At 35.1% G+C, this 20,931-nt stretch overlaps 1 protein-coding gene across 5 annotated transcripts in view; it reads left to right on the forward strand.

Annotated features, from left to right (window-relative positions):
• Positions 1 to 20,931, forward strand: part of MIPOL1 (mirror-image polydactyly 1) — a 311,836-nt gene that overhangs the window by 78,995 nt on the left and 211,910 nt on the right. For all 5 annotated transcript variants that reach the window (XM_017859009.1, XM_017858994.1, XM_017858980.1 and 2 more), the window contains one exon: positions 14,113 to 14,242. In XM_017859009.1, coding sequence (XP_017714498.1) covers positions 14,113 to 14,242 — 130 coding nt within the window. The remainder of the gene's footprint in view (positions 1 to 14,112; positions 14,243 to 20,931) is intronic.

The following is a 20,931-nucleotide window of genomic DNA, read 5'->3' on the forward strand; positions in this document are numbered from 1 at the left end:
GCCATTTGCTTAAAATGGCACAAAATTAAAATATCCCCAAAGTTTTTTTAAAGTATAAATTTTCAAAAGTATATCTTTCCTCTTTAATATTTTACTTCTATCTCATTTTAAGAAGAGACAAAGTATTTGCCTATAACATTAGAAAGAATTATTATTATTATGTCAAAATAAAAATCATGAATTGCTGAAGGAAATTCATTGGTTAAAACAACAGAAAAATTTGGTAACTTGACTCTTTGGTGGACTTTGAACTTTTTCATATTTTCCAAATTTGTATGTATGGTCTTAAATAAGCTTTGTCTTAAATAACCTATTTTCTATCTGATGAATAGTAGGTACAGTCAAAAGCAAAACAGAATAACAAAAAAAACTACCTTGTTAGTATTCTTAATAGAAAGAAGAGCAGTATAGGACTATGATTACATCTATCATGAATGTCTTTATGTCTTGTAATGTGAAAGAACAAATTAATCCACATATGCATGGATGTTTGTTTCTATGACTGCTCTTTTTATATTTGAAATAAAATTGTGTATTTGGCAAAATATAAGCGACACACACATACATAAGTAATTTATAATGTACTAAGCAGAATATATATGTTTAAATACCAAACCACTTCAGAATAAAAGAAATACTTATAAAAACTAAACATTGGAAACAGCAAATAGGGAGACAATCTGTCTATAGATTTAAAATAAAATGTTTAACTAAATTATGATACCCTAGGAAATAGTTAGGCGTTCCCGCCATTTTCTTAGGAGTATGAAAATACAGAGATTTATATATAAAGGATACTCAATAAATATAGTGTGCTATAGCAAAGAGGAATTAAAAACAGTCTAACCATAAGGGGGGGAATTATTAAATAGGTTAGATAATCTTATAATTTTGAGACATTTTATAATAATTAAGAATATTTGAGGATATGAGAAAAACTTCATAAGCTATTAGTGGAAAGAAATAGGGGAAAACTGTAATATAGATTTTATAAATACATTATATACATGTTATGTATATAAAATAAGAGGCAAATCTCTCTCTCTCGCGTGGTCTTTAAGTGAAACTATTTAATTTTTCAGTGAACAGTTTCTGCCTTTTTCAGATTTATCTTAATGAGCATAGCTTTAGTGTTAAAAAAACAACATTGTTTTCAAAAGATGTGATTTTTTTATAAGAAATTACTTGCACTCTAATCTTAAAATTTGAGACATAAAGACCATATGGTTTTATGAAAACCATATGATGGCTGTGATCCAGTTTTGCCATTTTTTACCCATGCCATTTTTTTAGTCTTTCAGCTTTTCCTTGTATTTATTTTTATATCTTTATGTTTATTATGTATCATATATACATTAGTCTATCTTGTCTTCCAAGGTGATTGTATAATTTATAAGACTCTGGTACAGTCAAGACCACATAAAACAAAAGATGTCCAGTTCTCAGTAGGCAGTTTGGAGCAATTGGGAAGACCAAAATCCTTAGAGTCACCTTGATCCAGGTTCAAATTACAGCTTGGACACTTGATATTGATTCTCTACCGTTGGGCACGTTATTTAACCTCTTTGGGTTTATCTTCTCCCATGTAAAATGTGAACATTAACCAACTTACCAGATGATTTTAAGGATTAGTGTTAATATATCAAAGAACATGGTATATAACTAGTACTCAGTAAGTTATGGCTCAAATTAATATTATTTTGTTGCTTTATGTTTATGAAATTCTTAAATCTTTGATGTCATTATTGCCAGCAGTTGTGAAAAGACATTTTATTCTGTTTCGCTTTTAAGTAAAAATTAATGGGCTACTGTTAATAGATTTTGAAAGGGCACTAAACTGAAAAATGGACAAACAGAAGAAGAAACAAAGTATTTGATTATTAATAAAACTGCAGTTGAGATACAGATATTTAATATCACTAATACATTTTACTCAAATGTGAATTCAAAATAAAAGAAATGGGGTGCAAAAGATTTGAGCTTTTATGCAATGTGTACCTATGATAAACTTTTATGTAGACCATTACTTAGCTTCAAGTCTTTTTCCTTTGTTTCCCCATTGGTTTTTTCATAACACAAATCTGTTATTCTAATGTGATTTTATGAGAGTTTGAAACTCAGCTGTGTCCCCTATCATGTTAAAATCTCTGATGGTTGACTCCCTTACCTTTCTTTTCCTTTCTCACTTCACCATCATTATTGTCATTGTCACCATCGTTGATACTGTTTATTAAGCACTTAAATGTTTCACAGGAACTATGCTTACTTCTTTACAAATCAGACAAATATTTATTGCAGACTCATTATGTTCTAGGCCCTGTGTTAGACACTGAATATAGATCAGCATATAAGACAGATTTGGGATCTCAGGCATTTTTTTTTTTTTTTGCCTGTTATTACTTCTCTGAAATCATAATACACCATACATGTTGTAAGTAGTGGTTAAATGCGCAGACTTTGAATTCAGACCTTTGTTCTAATCTTTTTGCCACTTATCATGTGTAATGACAGCCTCACTAAGCATTAGTTAAAATCTACTATAGGTTGTTGTGATGCTTAAGTGAGATAATGTTTATGAAGTGCTTAACCCATAGAAGGCACTCAATAATAATTATGATGATAAGATGATGATGTTGTAACCATCTTGTTTTCTCAAGACTTCTTCATCTAATAGAGGACATACTCAAAGTGTTCCTAAATGTGTGATTATGTAAATAACTATCCCATACTTATCTATATAATTAGTATGGGATAGTAATTTATATATGGTTTTGTTTCACAAGGAATTGATTTTTATTTCTTTTGTTAAAACAGTTTACAAAGAATTTTTATTAATAATTTAATTTGATCCCCAGTTTTGAGTTTTCCTTGATTTTTAGAATTAACCTTATTTCAAAAGTGTTGAAATATTTTTTAAAAGTTAAAATCTCTAAAAAAAAAGTTAGAATGTATAATAAGTAGGTCTTATTTAGTCTTAGGAAAAGCTGAAATGACCATCTCACTCCCTGTGTGTTAATTATTTACTTCATTGTAGCTGTTTAAGACTTTTTACTGAGTTTTAGCTCATTAAATTACACATGTGGGTAATATTATTTGAAGATTGTATGAATGACCTTCAAATGCTAGGAGATGTTTTAGAGAAGCAGAGAAGAAACATTGCATTTTTGTTCTTTAGGTATGTATCTCTTCTCACCTAAAAAAAGTCATTAAAACACAAGCATTTTAAAATTGGTTTTAGTTCAATTGAATTTAACAATGAGAGATAGTATGCTATGGCCTGATTTGCATCCATTAATTTGCTCTTATGTCAGTGATGATGTGTTTTATGTGTCTTAAAATAGATTGTTCAATTAAACCTTTCATTTTTCCCAAACAGTCCCAGTGGGCATTATCTAGTGTTTTTTGTCTCTTTAATTTTTGTTATTCTATTCTATTCTATTGCTTTTATAGTATGCAGATGATGCTTGAATTTTACATAAAAGTATTTATTTAAATAGTGTTTTATATATTATTTTGTGATATTTAAAATATTTATATTTCTTTAAAAGCCTTATTTTTCTATTTCTTAAAAGCTCACTTTAGAGCCTCTGCTTTATATGTTAGTTATTTTTCTTTCTTGCATGTCATCCATTAAAGATTAGCTGTGGAAGGTTGGAGCATGGAGAGATTATGAATGACAGAACAACTCCTGTAGAATAATAATCAGTTTTTGGTATTTAATGCTGTTTGACTTTTGCAGACACATTTCTTATTAACCTTTGGTACAAAGAGAAATCCAGGTTCCTGATATCTCATGGAGAAGATGAATTTGAGATCCTCTTCCAATTAAACTGAAATAAAGCCAATATTAGGTTTTAGCCAAAAGAACTCCTTAGTTCCTAAGTCTTGTGTTTTTAAGTCTCTATCTATCTATCTATCTATCTATCTATCTATCTATCTACTAATCTATCTTACTGCATTTTAACATGTAATTCAATGGTTACGTAATTTGCTTACCTTACTTGTACTGATGATGCAAGCATTTGATTTTTCTCTTTAAACATAGATTTCTTTCTATGCATGCAAATTTAGACTGATACTTTGTAAATTAAAAAAATATATTGTCAATATATTTTTATTACAGAAAATATTTTCTTTTGGTAGGGAGAAGAGGAGTTTAATTGATATACTTTAACAGCAAGTATATCAAGATACCCTAGTGGATTAAAATGGGAAAAAAAATTATATTATAGAAAATGTTTACATTATTCTCTTGTGAAAAGATTATCTGTTACTATGTATCATATCTCAGATGATGTTGACCATCTAAGAGGAACAAGAGTTAATTTTCCTTACCAGAATAGAAAATGGCATAATTTTTATCTTTAAGAAATAATACACATTGGAATCTAATTTTTCTGTGTATATAATGGGCATCAATAAAATGTGATAGCCTTTAACCTAATACTTCAATGCCTTAACAGTATTAAATTATAATGCTGCCTTAAATTTATATCTGTATTTATTTTTTTAATTTGAAAAGAAAAGGGATTTCAAGAATATGACCACTAATTTCAGATAACATGAAGGCCCATCTCTGTGAAACACAGCAGGTAGAAATATTGATAGACTATTGATTATATTACTATCTTTGGCTACAGAATTCTATGGATATGAATCAGAATGAATTCTGATGAGTGCCAGGTCAAATAATACTTGAGGAAAGAATATAACCAATTTTGTATCCTTGCTTCCTAGAAAAGTTTGGTTTTTTTCTGGAAAAACATAAAATTGGAGTAGACGGAGGATCCGTTATATGTAAGAATAGCCAACAGCTGGAAATATTTTATTGGGTTTAACATACAGTGGACTTTAGCATAATGTCAAGCATTTGAAAATATATGTAATAAAGGTATTTACAACATAAAATAACAAAATAAAACTTTTCAGACAGTTATCTAAAGACTTTTTCATATGTCTAATGATTCTAAAGAGGAAATGAGGTTAGAAAATGTTTAGATAGCACTTATATTTCAAAGAATTTTCATATTGGTATCTATTAAAATTTAATACTGATAGTCTGTTTAGTAAATACACAAAAAATTTTTAAGTTATATTTCAAAAGGCATACAATTATCAATACTGATTTTAATGCTTCAGGGATAAACTTTTCTCTTTCACATTGGAAAAGGTAGCTCCAATATCACATATATTAAATCTTTGAATGTAAGCATAGAACATATTTTCATGTAAGCATAGAACATATTTTCAGAAAACTTTTTTATAAAGTCTTTGAGTTTTCCATAGTAAATACATGTGTATAGTAATCGAGGGTTTTTAAAAAATGCTTTTGATTCATTGTCTTGCTACTGAAACATACTATTTTGCATAATTTTCAAATTAATCTTGAACAGTTTCTGTACTGTGTATAAATTTACAGCAACTTTACAGAGGAAAGTTTGAAGTATATATTAAGAGTCTTAGCGGGCGCGGTGGCTCAAGCCTGTAATCCTAGCACTTTGGGAGGCCGAGACGGGCGGATCATGAGGTCAGGAGATCGAGACCATCCTGGCTAACACGGTGAAACCCCGTCTCTACTAAAAAATACAAAAAACTAGCCGGGCGTGGTGGCGGGCGCCTGTAGTCCCAGCTACTCCGGAGGCTGAGGCAGGAGAATGGCGTGAACCCGGGAGGCGGAGCTTGCAGTGAGCTGAGATCCGGCCACTGCACTCCAGCCTGGGCGACACAGCAAGACTCCGTCTCAACAACAACAACAGAAAAAGAGTTTTAAAAGCTGACTTTTAATCTAGTCGTCATACTTCTAGTAATTTTCTTAATTAGGTATGTATATACATAAAGATGTGTATACAAAGATATTCATTACAGTGTTGTTTATATAGCCAATAGTTGGAAACTGTATAATCTCATATTAGGAGCATCTTAGTTGAATCATATATAGCATGTCCAAATGATAAAATTTCATGTGCTATTTTATGTTTTTGAAGGGTACTGAAGCATATGGAAACATATGCTGCTTATTTTAATTACAGGGTTACAAGGCTATACTAAATATTTTCTCTTTTAAATTTTATGAGTTTGTACTACTTTTAATCAGAAAAGTTATTTACAAAGTAATTGTATAAAATGTTGCAAAGTCCAGTTTTAAAAAAATAAATAGTCCCATTTATGAAAGAAGTTCTGGAGTAATCAGTTGAATTCAGCATTGTTATGCCAAAAACAGAAACATTGAACTAATTTGAGTAGGTTTTGGTTAATTTTCTACTGGTGTGGGTCATCTACCATCTATTTTAAAATTTCCAATAACCAGTTTATGCAAAGAAGGAAAAATTACAATTATTAAGGAGATTAAAATATATAGTGTTTGTAGTTCTAGAATATATATTTGGTGGTTTTATAAATGCCAATTGTTCTCAGATATGCAAGGAATCAATGTAACATCATTATAATTCTTCTCCAGATGGTTATTGCTCATGTAAAACTGTAATGGTAGATATTCATAGAATCTGAGATTATTTTATATGTAGTAAATCTGGTCTTTTACAAAATTATTGTGTATATTGCTTTGAATTTTCCAACATGAATTATTATCCAGTTATTATTTGATATGTTTAAAATCTTAATGATTTATTTTTCTTTCTTTTTAATTTAGCCTTTTATATTTACATAACTACCATAGGATGTTAACAGATGAATTTTTTTTCCTGCAAAATGTCTGTCCTCCAAATTATGTTAGTTAGAGAATCATGAGCCAATGTTTAAACTAGAATGTTATCCAAGGTACTGTCTCACTCTTACTGTATTTTAAAAGTAGTTTGAAAAGTGTGGAATATGGATTTGTCAATAGACTTGGGTCTACTAAGAAAATATGTACTCTGCCTTGACTCAATAAACTCATACTTAGTATGGTTCAGCTTCTTCATATTTACTCTTGCCCATATTAGAAAACAATTAGCTTACTAAACAAATTTGAGTATTTGGTTGAGGGGGGTGTGGGTGATCCTCTCTGAATCTTTCTCATTTGACTAAGAATTATAGGATATTTGATAACCATGTTTAAAAATGGAGATATCCAAATATTATTGTAAACACCCAATGATTTGTTTTACCTACACTATAAGTATTTTACTTGGTTGGCTTACATAGTAGCTAATAATATTTGTTAATGTAATTTAACTGCTGTGAACCTTTACTGAACAAATATTGAAATTTATTCAAGTCAAAGAAAGAGAATCTCTAATGACTTTTGTTAAAGCTTCTATTTAATAGTTAAGGAGAAAAGTTTGTATGACATATGAGATGCAATTAACAGTAGATTTTACATTTAATAAAAAGAAAGAAGCATGCGTATTTGCTTTATTCATTCCATCATAATTTGCATTAGAGCTGTGGGTGTTTAATGAGCAAATTCCAACTAAAATGCTATATTGATTTTCTAGTGAACTTTGTAATAGTCATCCACCTTGGAAAAGCTCAGTGTTTACAATTAAGTTTTCTTTACTAAAAATGTTTGAGAGTTGCATATTGATCCTTCGAAAGTACTGAATTCCAGAATCAGGATTTTTTATAACCAACAAATTTCACATCTAATAGATGTTAAAAATTGTCATTCAGTAATACCTTAATTTTGGTTTTGAGGGTTTTTTGTTTTATTTTTAATTGACAAATAATAACTGTATATATTATTCCCTTAATTGATGTATGATTTGCAGATTTATGAAGTGCAATGTGATGTTTCAGTACATGTACATACATTGTGAAACCATCAAATCAGTCTGATTAACATATTTGCCACCTCAAATACTTACTGTTTCTTGGTGATGAGGACATTTAAAATCTATTATTTTAGCTTTTTGAAATATACATTACTACTATTCATTATAAGTCACCTTGATGTATAATAGATCACCAGACCCTATTCCTCCTGTCGAACTGAAAATTTTATTTTTTGACCAAGATCTCTCCTTTCCTCCTCCACCCTCACCCCCAGCCTCTGGTAGCTATTGTTCTACTCTTTACTTATGTGAGTCCCACATTTTTAGATTCCACATATGTGAAATCATGAGGTATTTGTCTCTCTGTGCTTGGCTTATTTCACCTAGCATAATGTCCTCTAGGTCTACCCATGTTGTTGCAAATGACAGAATATTCCTTCTTTTTTTCAGCTTTTCCAGCTGAAAAACCTAAATCCTACCTTTTAAAGGCTGTATTGTATTCCATTGTAGCACATTAAAAAACATTCATTTATCCATTGTTTGGCATATCCGTTGTTTCCATATCTTGGCTATTGTGAGTAATGCTGCAGTGAACATGGGAGTGTTGGCATCTCTTTAATGTACTTCCTTCAACTCCTTTGGATACATACCTGGAAGTGGCACTGCTGGATCACATGGTAACTCTATTTTTAGTTTCATGTAGAACCTCATACCGTTTTCCAAAATGGCTGTACTAATTTACAATACCACCAACATTGTGTAATGATTTGCTTTTCTCCACATCCACACCAACACTTGTTATCTTTCATATTTTTGATAATAGCCAATCTAACAGGGGTGAGGTGACAGCTCATTGTGATTTTAGTTTGCCTTTCTCTTGTGATTAGAGATGTTCAGCTTTCTTTATATAACTGTTAGTCATTTGTCTTTTTTTGAGAAATATTTGTTAGGTTCTTTGCCCTATTTATTTTATTTTTTTATTTTATTTAGTTTTGAGACTGAGCCTCACTCTGTTGCCCAGGCTGGAGTGCAGTGGCACAATGTTGGCTCACTGCAACCTCCACCTCCCGGGTTCAAACAATTCTTGTGCCTCAGCTCCCGAATAACTGGGATTACAGGCGCATGCCACCAGGCCTGGCTAATTTTTGTATTTTTAGTAGAGACATGGTTCCACCATGTTGGTCGTGCTAATTGTTCTTGAGTAGTTCGAGTTCCATGTATATTTTTGGTATTATTCTTTTAATTAATGTGTCATTTGCAGATATTTTCTCCTACACTGTAGGTTGTCTCTCACTGTTGTTTCCTTAACTGTGCAGAAGTTTTTTAGTTTGATGCAATCCTATTAGTCTGTTTTTACTTTCATAGCGTGTGCCTTTGGGGTCATATTCAGAAAGTCTCTGTCTAAACCAATGTCACGGAACTTTCCCCGTGTTTTCTTCTAGTAGTTTTACACTTTCAGGTTTTATGTTTTAGTCTTCAGTGCATTTTAAACTGGTTCTTGAATAAGGGATGAGATGATGCTTGTTTTTATTCTGCATGCAGATATCTAATTTTCCCAGCACCATTTATTGAAAAGATTGTACTTTCTCCATTGTGTGTTCTTGGCACCTTTGTTGAAAATCAGTTGACCATAATTGTGTGGGTTTATTTCTGGATGCTCTATCCTGTTCCATTGGTCAGTGTGTCTGTTTTTATGACAATACCATGCTGGGTTTTTTTTTTTTTTTTTTTTTTGAGACAAAGTCTTGTTCTGTCATCCAGGCTGGAGTACAGTGGTGTGATCTCAGCTCACTGCATCCTCCGTCTCCCAGGTTCAAGTGCTTCTCCTGCCTCGGCCTCCTGAGTAGCTGTATTACTGGAATGCACCACTATGCCCAGCAAATTTTCATATTTTTGGTAGATATGGGGTTTCACCATGTTGACCAGGCTGGTCTTGAACTCTTGACCTCAGGTGATCCATCTGCCTCGGCCTCCCAAATTGCTGGGATTACAGGCATGAGCTACTACACCCAGCCACCATGCTGTTTTGATTACTCTGGCTTTGTGATATATTTTAAATGGTAGTTGCTTAAAATTGCTTTGACTGTTTGGGGTCTTTTGTGATTCCATATGAATTTTAGGATTGTTTTTTCTATTTCTATTTCTGTTTCTATTTCTGTGAAGAATTACAGTAGAATTTTGATAGGGATTGCATTGAATCTTTAGAGTAATACTTTAATTTTGAAAAACATTCTTATCATTTATAAATTCTATAACCAGATTTTATGTGTTTGTGCATGTGTGTTTTCTGGCATTTAAAATTTTAACCTTAGAATACTTAAATGGCAATATCCTTTAAATGCACATATACATCTTTGGATTTGAAGTAGCATTTAAAAAAAAGTGTTTTCTCTTGATCACACAGGACCAAAGAAGCCCTCTGTATATAACACTTACTTTTAAGCATAGAGATGTTTAGACTTATTACAAAAGCACCTGATATGCTAGTCTTACCTCTTTCATCAGGTACTATTTCATGTAAAGTGGTATATAACTTGCATTACAAGTAACTGTATAAAGATCTGGCCACAGTTTATAGAAATGAAAGGAAACCTATTGGCATTTAAAGTTTAGTAGTTAGTATTTTAACCTTTTGATATCTCAGAATATTTCAGGGTAGCATGTTGATCTATGCTTACGTCACTATTTACCATCATTTTGTCCCTTCTGTCTGGCCTACAAATTAGAAGCATTTTTATTAGACTGATGTGCTGCCTGTTGCACTAAGGAGGCAACTTAGAAGTATGTGATAATGTTAAACTTAAAAAAATCTTAGAATACCATATTTTTGTTTGTTTGATTTTTGAGACCCTGTCTTGCTCTGTCTTCCAGGCTGGAGTGCAGTGGCACGATGTTGGCTCACTGCAACCTCCTCCTCCTAGGTTCAAGCAGTTCTCCTGCCTTAGCCTCCCAAGTAGGTGGGACTACAGGCGTGAGCTACCATGCCTGGCTAAGTTTTGTATTTTTAGTAGAGATGAGTTTTCATCATGTTGGTTAGGCTGGTCTTAAACTCCTGACCTCAGGTGATCCACCTGCCTTGATCTTCCAAAGTGCTGGGATTACAGATATGAGCCACTGCAATATTTTTGACAAACTATTATTAATATAAATATGGTATGCAGCATACAATATAGAATGGATTCGGAATAATTTTCTTTCAGTCCCTTACATAATTTTGCCTGCCAATGAAAAGGCTAAAAATTGAGGAATTTTGACTTAGATTTTTAATATGTAAGTAGTACAAATTAATCAAAACCACATTATTAATATGTCTAGGAATTAAGTCATATTGTGACTGTGGTTTGAGTATCATTACTGTAGTGGTAGAATGGAACTAACATTTGTTGATGATCCACTTTATTTATTTGGCCAAGAGCTTTCATATATTTTCTAATTTAATTTTTCATAACATCATGAATAGTGGTATTTCACCGATTTTATATACCCGAACTTCAACTAAAATAATGTAAGAAATTAACAAAAACAAGGTTGCTAACCTTTAATACCTTAGATCACAGTTAAAACTCATATTCTTCCATATACCATGCTATTAACCATACTATGCAAGATACACCATGTTGGTTTCTCCAAACTGTTATTACTACCCTTACTGGTAGGATATTCTGTAGCATTAGAAGGGAAAAGTAAAATTCATTTTTGTGTACTACAGTTGGTAGAAGTTGCTGTCGAAACAGCATGAGGCGCCAGGCGTGGTGGCTCACACCTGTAATCCTAGCACTTTGGGAGGCCAAGGCAGGTGGATCACCTGAGGTCAGGAGTTCGAGACCAGCTTGGCCAACATGGCAAAACCCCATCTCTACTAAAAATACAAAAAAATAGCTGAGTGTAGTGTTGGGCGCCTGTGATCCCAGCTACTCAGGAGGCTGAGGCAAGAGAATTGCTTGAACCTGGGAGGCGGAGGTTGCAGCGAGCTGAGATTTCACTATTGCACTCCAACCTGGGCAACAGAATGAGACTCTCAAAACAAACAAACAAACAACAACAACAACAAAAAAAAAAACCAGCATGAGGAATTGATCCAGTAGTCCCATCTTATCTATGGTTCCTTTTTCCATGGTTTCAGTTATTCAAAGTCTGAAAATATTGTGAAACATTTCAGAAATAAACAGTTCATAAGTTTTAAATTACATATTGTTTTGAGTAGTGTAATTAAATTTTATGCCATCTTGCCCAGGGTGTGAACTGACTGGCTAGTTAGATCCATGCTGAATACTCTACCACCACTTTTCCACTACTTACAATTTAAGAAATACAATAATAACTTTTTTTTTTTTTTTTTTTTTTTTTTTGAGACAGGGTCTTACTCTGTCATCCATGCTGAGTGCAGTGGCACAATTACAGCTTACTGCAGCCTGTACCTCCCAGGCTCCAGCTGGGTTTCACCAAGTTGGTCAGGCTGGTTTCAAATTTCTGGGCTTAAGTGATTCTCCCACCTCGGCCTACAAAATTTTTATTTTTTTGTAGAGACAAGGTCTCACTATGTTAGCCAGGCTGGTCTCGAACTCCTGGGCTCAAGTGATTCTCCCACCTTGACCTGCCAAAATGCTGGGATTATAGGTGTGAGCTACCATATTGGGCCTAATAACTATCTTGAAAACTGTATATTAATCTGTAACAATCCGTGGGCAGGGATCCAATACTTTACAAACTAAAAGAGCATTTCAAAATATTTCTGAAGTTTATTTTGTAGTTCGACAGTATAAATAAAATTTGGTTCAGTGATTCAGGTATTTGAGGCCCTCTTTGTCTAACGTTGCAGTAATATTATTATTATTTTTTGAGATGGAGTTTCGCTCTCATTGCCCAGGCTATAGTGCGATGGTGTGATCTCGGCTCACTGCAACCTCCATCTCCCGGCTTCAAGCAATTCTGCCTCACCCACCTGTGTGGCTAGAATTGCAGGCATGCGCCACCACGCCTGGTTAATTTTGTATTTTTAGCAGAGGCGGGGGTTTCACCATGTTGGCCAGGCTGGTCTTGAATTCCCGACCTCATGTGATTCGCCCACCTTGGCCTCCCCAAGTGCTGGGATTACAGACGTGAGCCACCATGCCTGGCCCACACTGCAGTAATGTTTTTAAAAATTATGTAAGATTTCAGACATACAAACAATAAAATTATGCTTAAGAAATGATAATTTCAGATAACATTAAAGCTCCTGATACAGTGCTGCAAAAATCTAGATGATGCCATTTGTATTAAAATCTATATCAGCAGTGCCCCCTGCTCTGTGCAGATGTGCACTACTATAACAGCACAGCATTGTCCTATTTTATTCTTCCCTTACCCATTTTCTTTCCTCCCCTTCCACCTTCCCACTGAGATAATTACTGTTTTGAATTTTGTGTTTACCCTTTTCATGATCATTGTATTATTTATTTATTTATTTGATACTGAGTCTCACACTGTCACCCAGGCTGGAGTGCAGTGGCGCAATCTCGGCTCATTGCAACCTCCGCCTCCTGGGTTCATGCCATTCTCCTGCCACAGCCTCCCGAGTAGCTGGGACTACAGGCGGCTACCACCATGCCTGGCTAATTTTTTGTATTTTTAGTAGAGACGGGGTTTCACCATGTTAGCCAGGATGGTCTTGGTCTCCTGACCTGGTGATCTGCCCACCTAGGCCTCCCAAAGTGTTGGGATTACAGGCGTCAGCCACTGTGCCTGCCCTGCTCATTGTATTATTTTTACTAACTGCGTCTATTCATAAGTAGTGGGTAGAGTTGTTTTACTTTGAAACTTGCTATTTTTGCCAGCATTTTGTTTTTGAGATTTGTCCATTTGTCCATAGTCAAGTCATTTTAGATGCTGGGTAGTATTCCATTCTGAATGTAATTTATTTATTCCTGTTAATGTTGATGGACATTTGGGTTATGCCTAACCTTTTGCTGTTATAAGCAATGCTGCAGTAAGTATTTTTGTACATGTTTACATTTACATATGTGCATGAATTTCTCTAGGCTACATATCAAAGAGGGGATTAGCTAGGCTAGGCCTGTCTTCAACTTCAATAAACGTTGCCAAATTGCTCTTCAGTTGGTTGTAGAAATGTATCTGCCTATCTGCAATATGTATGAGAGTTTTATTTATTTCACAGGCTTACAACATTTGCTATTATTAGACCTTTAAATTTTTGCTCTTTTTAGGGGTATGAAGTGGTATCCCAGTTTTGCAGTACCTATTATTAAAAATACTATTTTCTGAATTGATTAATTGATACTAATTCAGTTTAATGAGTAGTTCTTACAATAATAATTACTTATGGCTTTTATTTTTGCTAAAGGTATACATTCCTCCTTTATTTTCTATGATTGATTGTGTGCTTTATATATTTTGGTAGCTCTGGTTGAAGAAGTATATTTTGCGCAGAAGGAACGTGATAAAGCTGTTATGTCTAGACTGCAACTAGCCATTGAGGAGAGAGATGAAGCAATTGCACGAGCCAAGCATATGGAAATGTCTCTAAACATGTATGTACACTTTTAAAACTCTGTATGATATTAGGAACACTTATAAAAGGTATGCTTTAGGTGGTAGTTACATATTCAAAAATGTGACTCATTCTTAATGTGTTACCCTAGGTAATTGCATATCTCCAGTCTTTTTCTTTCTTTCTTTCTTTCTTTTTTTTTTGAGATGGAGTCTCGCCCTGTTGCCCAGGCTAGAGTGCAGTGGTGCAATCTCGGCTCACTGCAGCCTCCGCCTCCCGGGTTCAAGCGATTCTCCTGCCTCAGCCTCCCGAGTAGCTGGGACCACAGGCACTTGCCACCATGCCTGGCTAATTTTTTTACTTTTAGTAGAGATGGGGTTTCACCTTGTTAGCCAGGATAGTCTCAGACTCCTGATCTTGTGATCCGCCCACCTTGGCCTCCCTAAGTACTGGGATTACAGGCGTGAGCCACCATGCTCGACCTTTCCAGTCTTTTTCTAAAACCTTTGGCATGCTAGTTTGCCTGTCAGGAATAGCAGTCAATTTAAAAAAAGAAAGAAAGAATTGCACATCACTCTCAATACAATTACTTTCTTTATTTCTTCATAGTTTTGTTGTTCCTTCATATGTGACTCCTCTTTTTATTATCTCCTCTTCTCCTCATTATCACTTTTAAAATTTATTTGAGCCGTCTGAGTCTTTCACTGCTCTCTGCTTAATATCCCTGTTCCTGTTCTTTACTATTTTTTACTTGCATTTTTTTTAGCTTTGATTTTTAAACTTGAATGATACTTGAATAGGGTGGAGCCTAAGAATCCACATTTTTTAAACCAACCCAGGTGATTCTGATAGATAAATGATAGACTACACTTAGAGAAACAATGCCCTAGAAATATGTACTTTTCAAATTCTAATGTACAATCTAATCACTTGGGGGATCTTGTCAGAATGCAGATTCTGGTTCATTAGGCCTAGGTTGGGACCGGAGATTCTGTCCTTGTAACAAGCTCCCAGATGTTACACATGATGGTAGTCTAAGGAATATGCTTTGGTGGAAAGGCCCTAGAACATCTAGAAATATGTTACCTGTACAGATAGATAGAATCCAGTAATCTAATATTTAATGTTCAATCAGCATACTTATGGCATGTTTACTTTGTCCAGTGTTGTAGTAGGCTCTGTAGAGGAATGGAGTAAAGTGCTAATTAAAACATGGTTCACTGGGGAGACAAAAAGCCATGAATAATTAATAATATGTGTTCAACTTGTGATTAGGTAATATTTGTTTTTCGTTTAGATTAATGATTTCATTTTTTTGAAGATTGATAGGCTCATTGTAGACCATTAAACTCGTTTAAAAATAACAAATAAAGAAACAAAACATTCACCTAAATTCCACAATGCCTATTCCAAAATAACCATCTTTATCCATAGGGAAACATTATTTCAAACATTTTCTCTTATATACTTAAATATCATTACCTAGAAGGATAGATGGCTTGGGGTTGATTGGAGGTAGCCATAGAATTAATTGGATAAAAATCAATTCATTCTCTACATGTTGTATTTGAGAAGCAGTGTAATGTAGAGACTAAGAGCACAGATTCTGAACCCAATCTATCTTTGAATATTGTTTCTGCTGCTTCCTTGCTGTATAGCGATGGACAAATTACCCAAAGTCTATAAGGCTCAGTTTTTTGGTCTACAAAATGTATATAATAGTGCAGGTTATGAGGACTTATACAGGTTGTCATAAGGACTAAATTACTTGTTGACTATGTATATATGTAAAATATTTTATATATATAATTAAAAAATATATATATATATGTATGGGTTGTTTGTTTGTTTAGAGACAGAGTCTTGCTATATCGCACAGGCTGGAGTGCAGTGGTGTAATCAGAGCTCCTTGCAGACTTGAAGTGGGCTCAAGTGATCCTCCTACCTCAGCCTCCCAAGGAGCTATGACTACAGGGACTTCAGGCACATGCCACCATGCTTGGCTAATTTATAAAGTTTTTTGTAGAGATGGCATCACACTGTGTGGCCCAGGCTGTTGTCAAACTCTGGGCCTCAAGCGATCCTCTCATCTTGGCCTTCCAAAGCCCTGAGATTACAGGCATGAGCCATTGCACCTAGCCAAATCACTGAATATTGAAAAGTACGTGGCTCATAGTGGGTGCTATGTAAGTGTTAACTTGAATTTAAGAGTAATAGTCAATTGAAGTGAAACTGAAGAAAATTTTGAACTTCATGCAATATTTTCTCTCAACAAACTATATTTATTTTCTAAACACTCTTCTAATAACAAATGAGACTGAAAAAAAGGTGTTGGAGTCATCAAATTTTTTTCTTTTCTTTTATTTAATATATATTTATTTTTTAAAATTGAATACAGCCGGGGTTTCACCATGTTGCCCAGGCTGGTCTTGAACTCCTGGACTCAAGCAATCTGCCTGCCTCAGCCTCCCAAAGTGTTAGGATTATAGGTGTGAGCCACCAGGCCTGGTCAGAATTTTCTCATTTATTATTTCAATTGAAAATATCGTGTGACTCTCAGGTATGAATTGACCTTAAAAGAAGTTGAAGTAAAATTAATATAAGTAGAGAGTTTATTGGGGCCAAGCTTGAGGAATTCACCCTAGCCTGGGAGCTCAGATTCACATTGCTCTGATATACACTTCTGTTAGCAGGAGTTAAGAATGGACTTTTATTAATTGTTTTCTTTTTTTAAGTTTTAAGGTTTTTTTTTTTTTTTTTTTTTTTAATCATGATGGAGTCTTGCTGTGTTGCTCAGGCTGGTCTCAAACTCTTAAGTTCAAGCAGTCCGCCCACCTTGACCTCCCAAAATGCTGGAATTACAGGTCTTAGGCACAGCACCTGGCCAGGAGTGAATTTTTAAATGCAAAAAAGAGAGAGAGGGAGTGGGCTGATACAAAGTTTGTCAGGAACTGTATTTACTTTACAAGAAATAACATTAATTAGTGATTGGCTATGCATTGTTAAGCTATAGGGTATGGGTCATAGTGTCTGGTTTGGCATTATTGGGTTAAATTATAGCTACTTGTAGCAATAGCAAGCAGTTTCAAGAGATGAATACAGGCCGGACATGGTGACTCACACCTGTAATCTCAACACTTTGGGAGACTGAGGTAGGAGGATTGCTTGAGTCCAGGAGTTCAAGACCATTGTGGGCAATACAGTGGGACCCAGTTTCTACAAAAAAAAAAAAAATTATTTAAAAAATTTAGCTTGACATGGTGATAAATGCCTGTAGTCCCAGCTACTTTATAGGCTGAGGTGGGAGGATCGCTTGAGCCCCAGAGATGGAGGCTGCAGTGAACCTATGCACTCCAACCTGGGTGACAGAGCAAGATCTTGTCTCAAAAAAAAAAAAAAAAAAAAGATGAATACATAGCTCAGAGGGTGGCAAGTAAGACATGATTGCAGTCTCATTTTCATTCTTTCTGGGCCTGATAATTAAAAGGGCTTGCATTCCTCAGATAAAAGTTCTTTTCTCATGTGAAAGAAAGAAGCACGTTAAAACTCCGCTTTTTTCATTAAGAATTTCACATTAAAAAATCTGTAAAAGTTATATTCATTTCTATAGCCATGTTAGTTTTTATAGCCAAAGTGTGCCCTGTTGTTTAATCTTAACTTTAAAAGGATTGAATAATCATTGCTGGAAGTTTTATCATAGATAGCATTTTTATCCCTGAGTTTTTTATTGTGAGGAATCACTGGGTGCGTCAGTGGAAACAAAAACACAAACTCAACGTGCTTTTTTCTTTTCTCTTATTCAACACAACAATCAACACAGAAGCCTTTTTTGACCAAATGTGTAGTTATTTTCCCCACATACCAAGTAAGTAATCAGTTCTGCAGTAGACACCAGCTGGGTGTCCTCCAATTAAATTCTGACACTATCTACCTGGAGAAAGCATCAGATCCCATAGGTTGAGGGCTCAGTTCCACAAGACTGGCCCTGCTTCAGACACAAATCGTTAAGTCCAGGCCTCTGAAACTTCTGACTGACCAGCTTCAAGTGAGGATTCATACCGTCCCCTCTTTGGGTTCAATTAATTTGTTAGAGCAGCTCACAGAACTCAGGGAAAACTTACATTTATTATGAAGGATATGACAAAGGATACAGATGAAGAGATGCATAGGTCAAGGTATGGGGGAAGAGGTACAGAGCTTCCATGCCCTCCTTGGGTACACCACCCTCCAGGAACCTCCACATGTTCAGCTATTAGGATGCTCTAGGAATCCTGTCCATCTGGGTCTTTTATGGAGACTTCATTACATAAGCATGATTGATTAAACCACTGGCCACTGGTAATCAACTTAACTGCCAGGCCCCTCTGCAGAGGTTGGGGATTGAAGCTCAGAGTCACAACCTTTTAATCATGCAGCCTTCCTCATGACCAGCCTCCATCCAGAAGGTATCTAAGGGCTGCCAGCTATCCATTAATCATTAGCATACAAAAAGACATCACTTTGGAGATTCCCTGTAGGTAAGGAAAGGAGTGGGAGAGTGGAATGATGACCAAGTATTTATTTCACAATATCACAGCAGGTGAATGAATTTCACTTTCAAAGGAAGAGCTCATAAATACCTTATTCTCTGATTTAACATGCTTCAGATTGGCTGTGTGTTATCCTTGTATTCAAGTTTTTTATAAATATAATTCTTGAGTCAAGTATCCTTTTATTCTAAACATTGTAAAAATGTTACTCTCTTGTCTTCTGTTATTGTTTGCCTGAAAAGAAGTCTTGAGATCAATCAGATTCCCGATCCCTTTGTGTGTATGGGTTTTGTTTGTTTGTTGTTTGTTTTTTGAGACAGAGTCTTGCTCTGTCGCCCAAGCTGGAGAGCAGTGATGTGATCTCAGCTCACCACAACCTCCGCCTCTGGGATCCAAGCTATTTTCCCACGTCAGCCTCCCAAGTAACAGGGACTACACGTGAGTGCCACCACACCTGGCTAATTTCTGTATTTTTAATGGAGATGGGGTTTCACCATGTTGGCCAGGCTGGTCTGGAACTCCTGACTTCAAATGATCCACCCACCTCAGCCTCCAAAAGTGCTGGGATTACAGGCATGAGCCACCGTGCCTGGCTGTGTGTGTGTGTGTGTGTGTGTGTGTGTGTGTGTGTGTGTGTGTATGTCTGTCTTTTTTTTTTGTCAGATACCTGAAGGATTCATCCTTTATTCTTAAAGTAGGGCTGAATCAGGGCAATTGTGATCATCATTCTTTAATAAGGTTTTGGGGACCACAGCATGCTTTTCAAAGGATTATTTGATTCTTCCTTTATTTCATGGACATTTTACCTTTTTAAAAAAATTTAACTTTTATTTTAAGTTCAGGGGTGCATTTGCAGGTTTACTATATAAGTAAACTTGGGTTTTGGGGTTTTTTTGTACAGATTATTTCATCACCCCAGTGTTAAGCCTAGTATCCATTCGTTTTTTTTTCCTGATCCTCTACCTCCTCCCATCCCCCACGCTCCAATAGGCCCCAGGGTCTGTTGTTCCACTCTGTGTGTCCATGTGTTCTCATAATTTAGCTCCCACTTGTAAGTGATAACATGTGGTATTTGGTTTTCTGTTCTGGCATTAGTTTGCTAAGGATAATGGCCTCCAGCTCCATCCATGTTCCTGTGAAGGACATGATCTTGTGCTTTTTTATGGTTCCATGCTATTATTTCATGGAAATTTTACTTTCTAAATAAGTTTTTTTGTAGAGATAGGGTCCTGCTGTGTTGCCCAGGCTGGTCTCAAACTCCTGGCTTCAAGCAGTCCTCCCTCCTTGGCCTCCCAAGGTGCTGGGATTATAGCTGTGAGCCATCACAAATGGCTCATGAAAATTTTAGGTCTACAAATGTTTTGGATTTTAGGTTTTCTACTTTAGAGACTCCAGATACACTTATATGGGACATTTTTGTCCTTATGTGTTATCTATTCAATAATGATTAATATTTTAATCTGCTTTTGCATTCACTGTGATGATTACAAATCTTTCCTTTATGTTGGTAATCCCAATTGTCATTGTTCCTTTCCATGGTCTTTCTAATTAATGTATGTAATTTTTATTTATTTGTTTATTTTTGATTCTCAATTTATTTCCTTAAGTTTTATATTTCTCTTTTCACTTTATTGTTTGAGCCCCTTCTCTTTTATTTTATTGAAATGATTTTCTTTTCTTTTTCTTTATAAAATGCCAACCATGGGTAGGAAAATTTTCTTCTTTCCCTTGTGTCTTATTTCATTCATGCTGCTGCAATAATAGAATACCTGAGACTAGGTAATTTATAATGAACAGAAATTTATTGGCTCACAATTCTGGAGGCTTGAAATCCAAGATCAAGGTGCTGGCATCTTTCAAGGGCCTTTTTGCCGAGTCATCACATGGTAGAAAGCAGAAGGACAAAAACAGGCAAAAGGGAGCTAAACTTGCCCTTCTATAATGACATTAATTCATCCCATAAGAGAGGAGCCTAGTGGCCTAATCACCTCTCAGAGGTCTTACTTCTTAATACTGTTACCATGGCATTTGTTTATTTATTTGTTTGTTTATTTATTTATTTATTTATAGACAGAGTCTCGCTCTGTCTCCCAGGCTGGAGTGCAGTGGCGCTATCTCGGCTCCCTGCAAGCTCCGCCTCTCAGCTCCCTGCAAGCTCCGCCTCCCGGGTTCATGCCATTCTCCTGCCTCAACCTCCCAA

This window comes from Rhinopithecus bieti, unplaced genomic scaffold (assembly GCF_001698545.2).
Source record: "Rhinopithecus bieti isolate Rb0 unplaced genomic scaffold, ASM169854v2 scaffold_2435, whole genome shotgun sequence".
Classification (NCBI taxonomy): domain Eukaryota; kingdom Metazoa; phylum Chordata; class Mammalia; order Primates; family Cercopithecidae; genus Rhinopithecus; species Rhinopithecus bieti.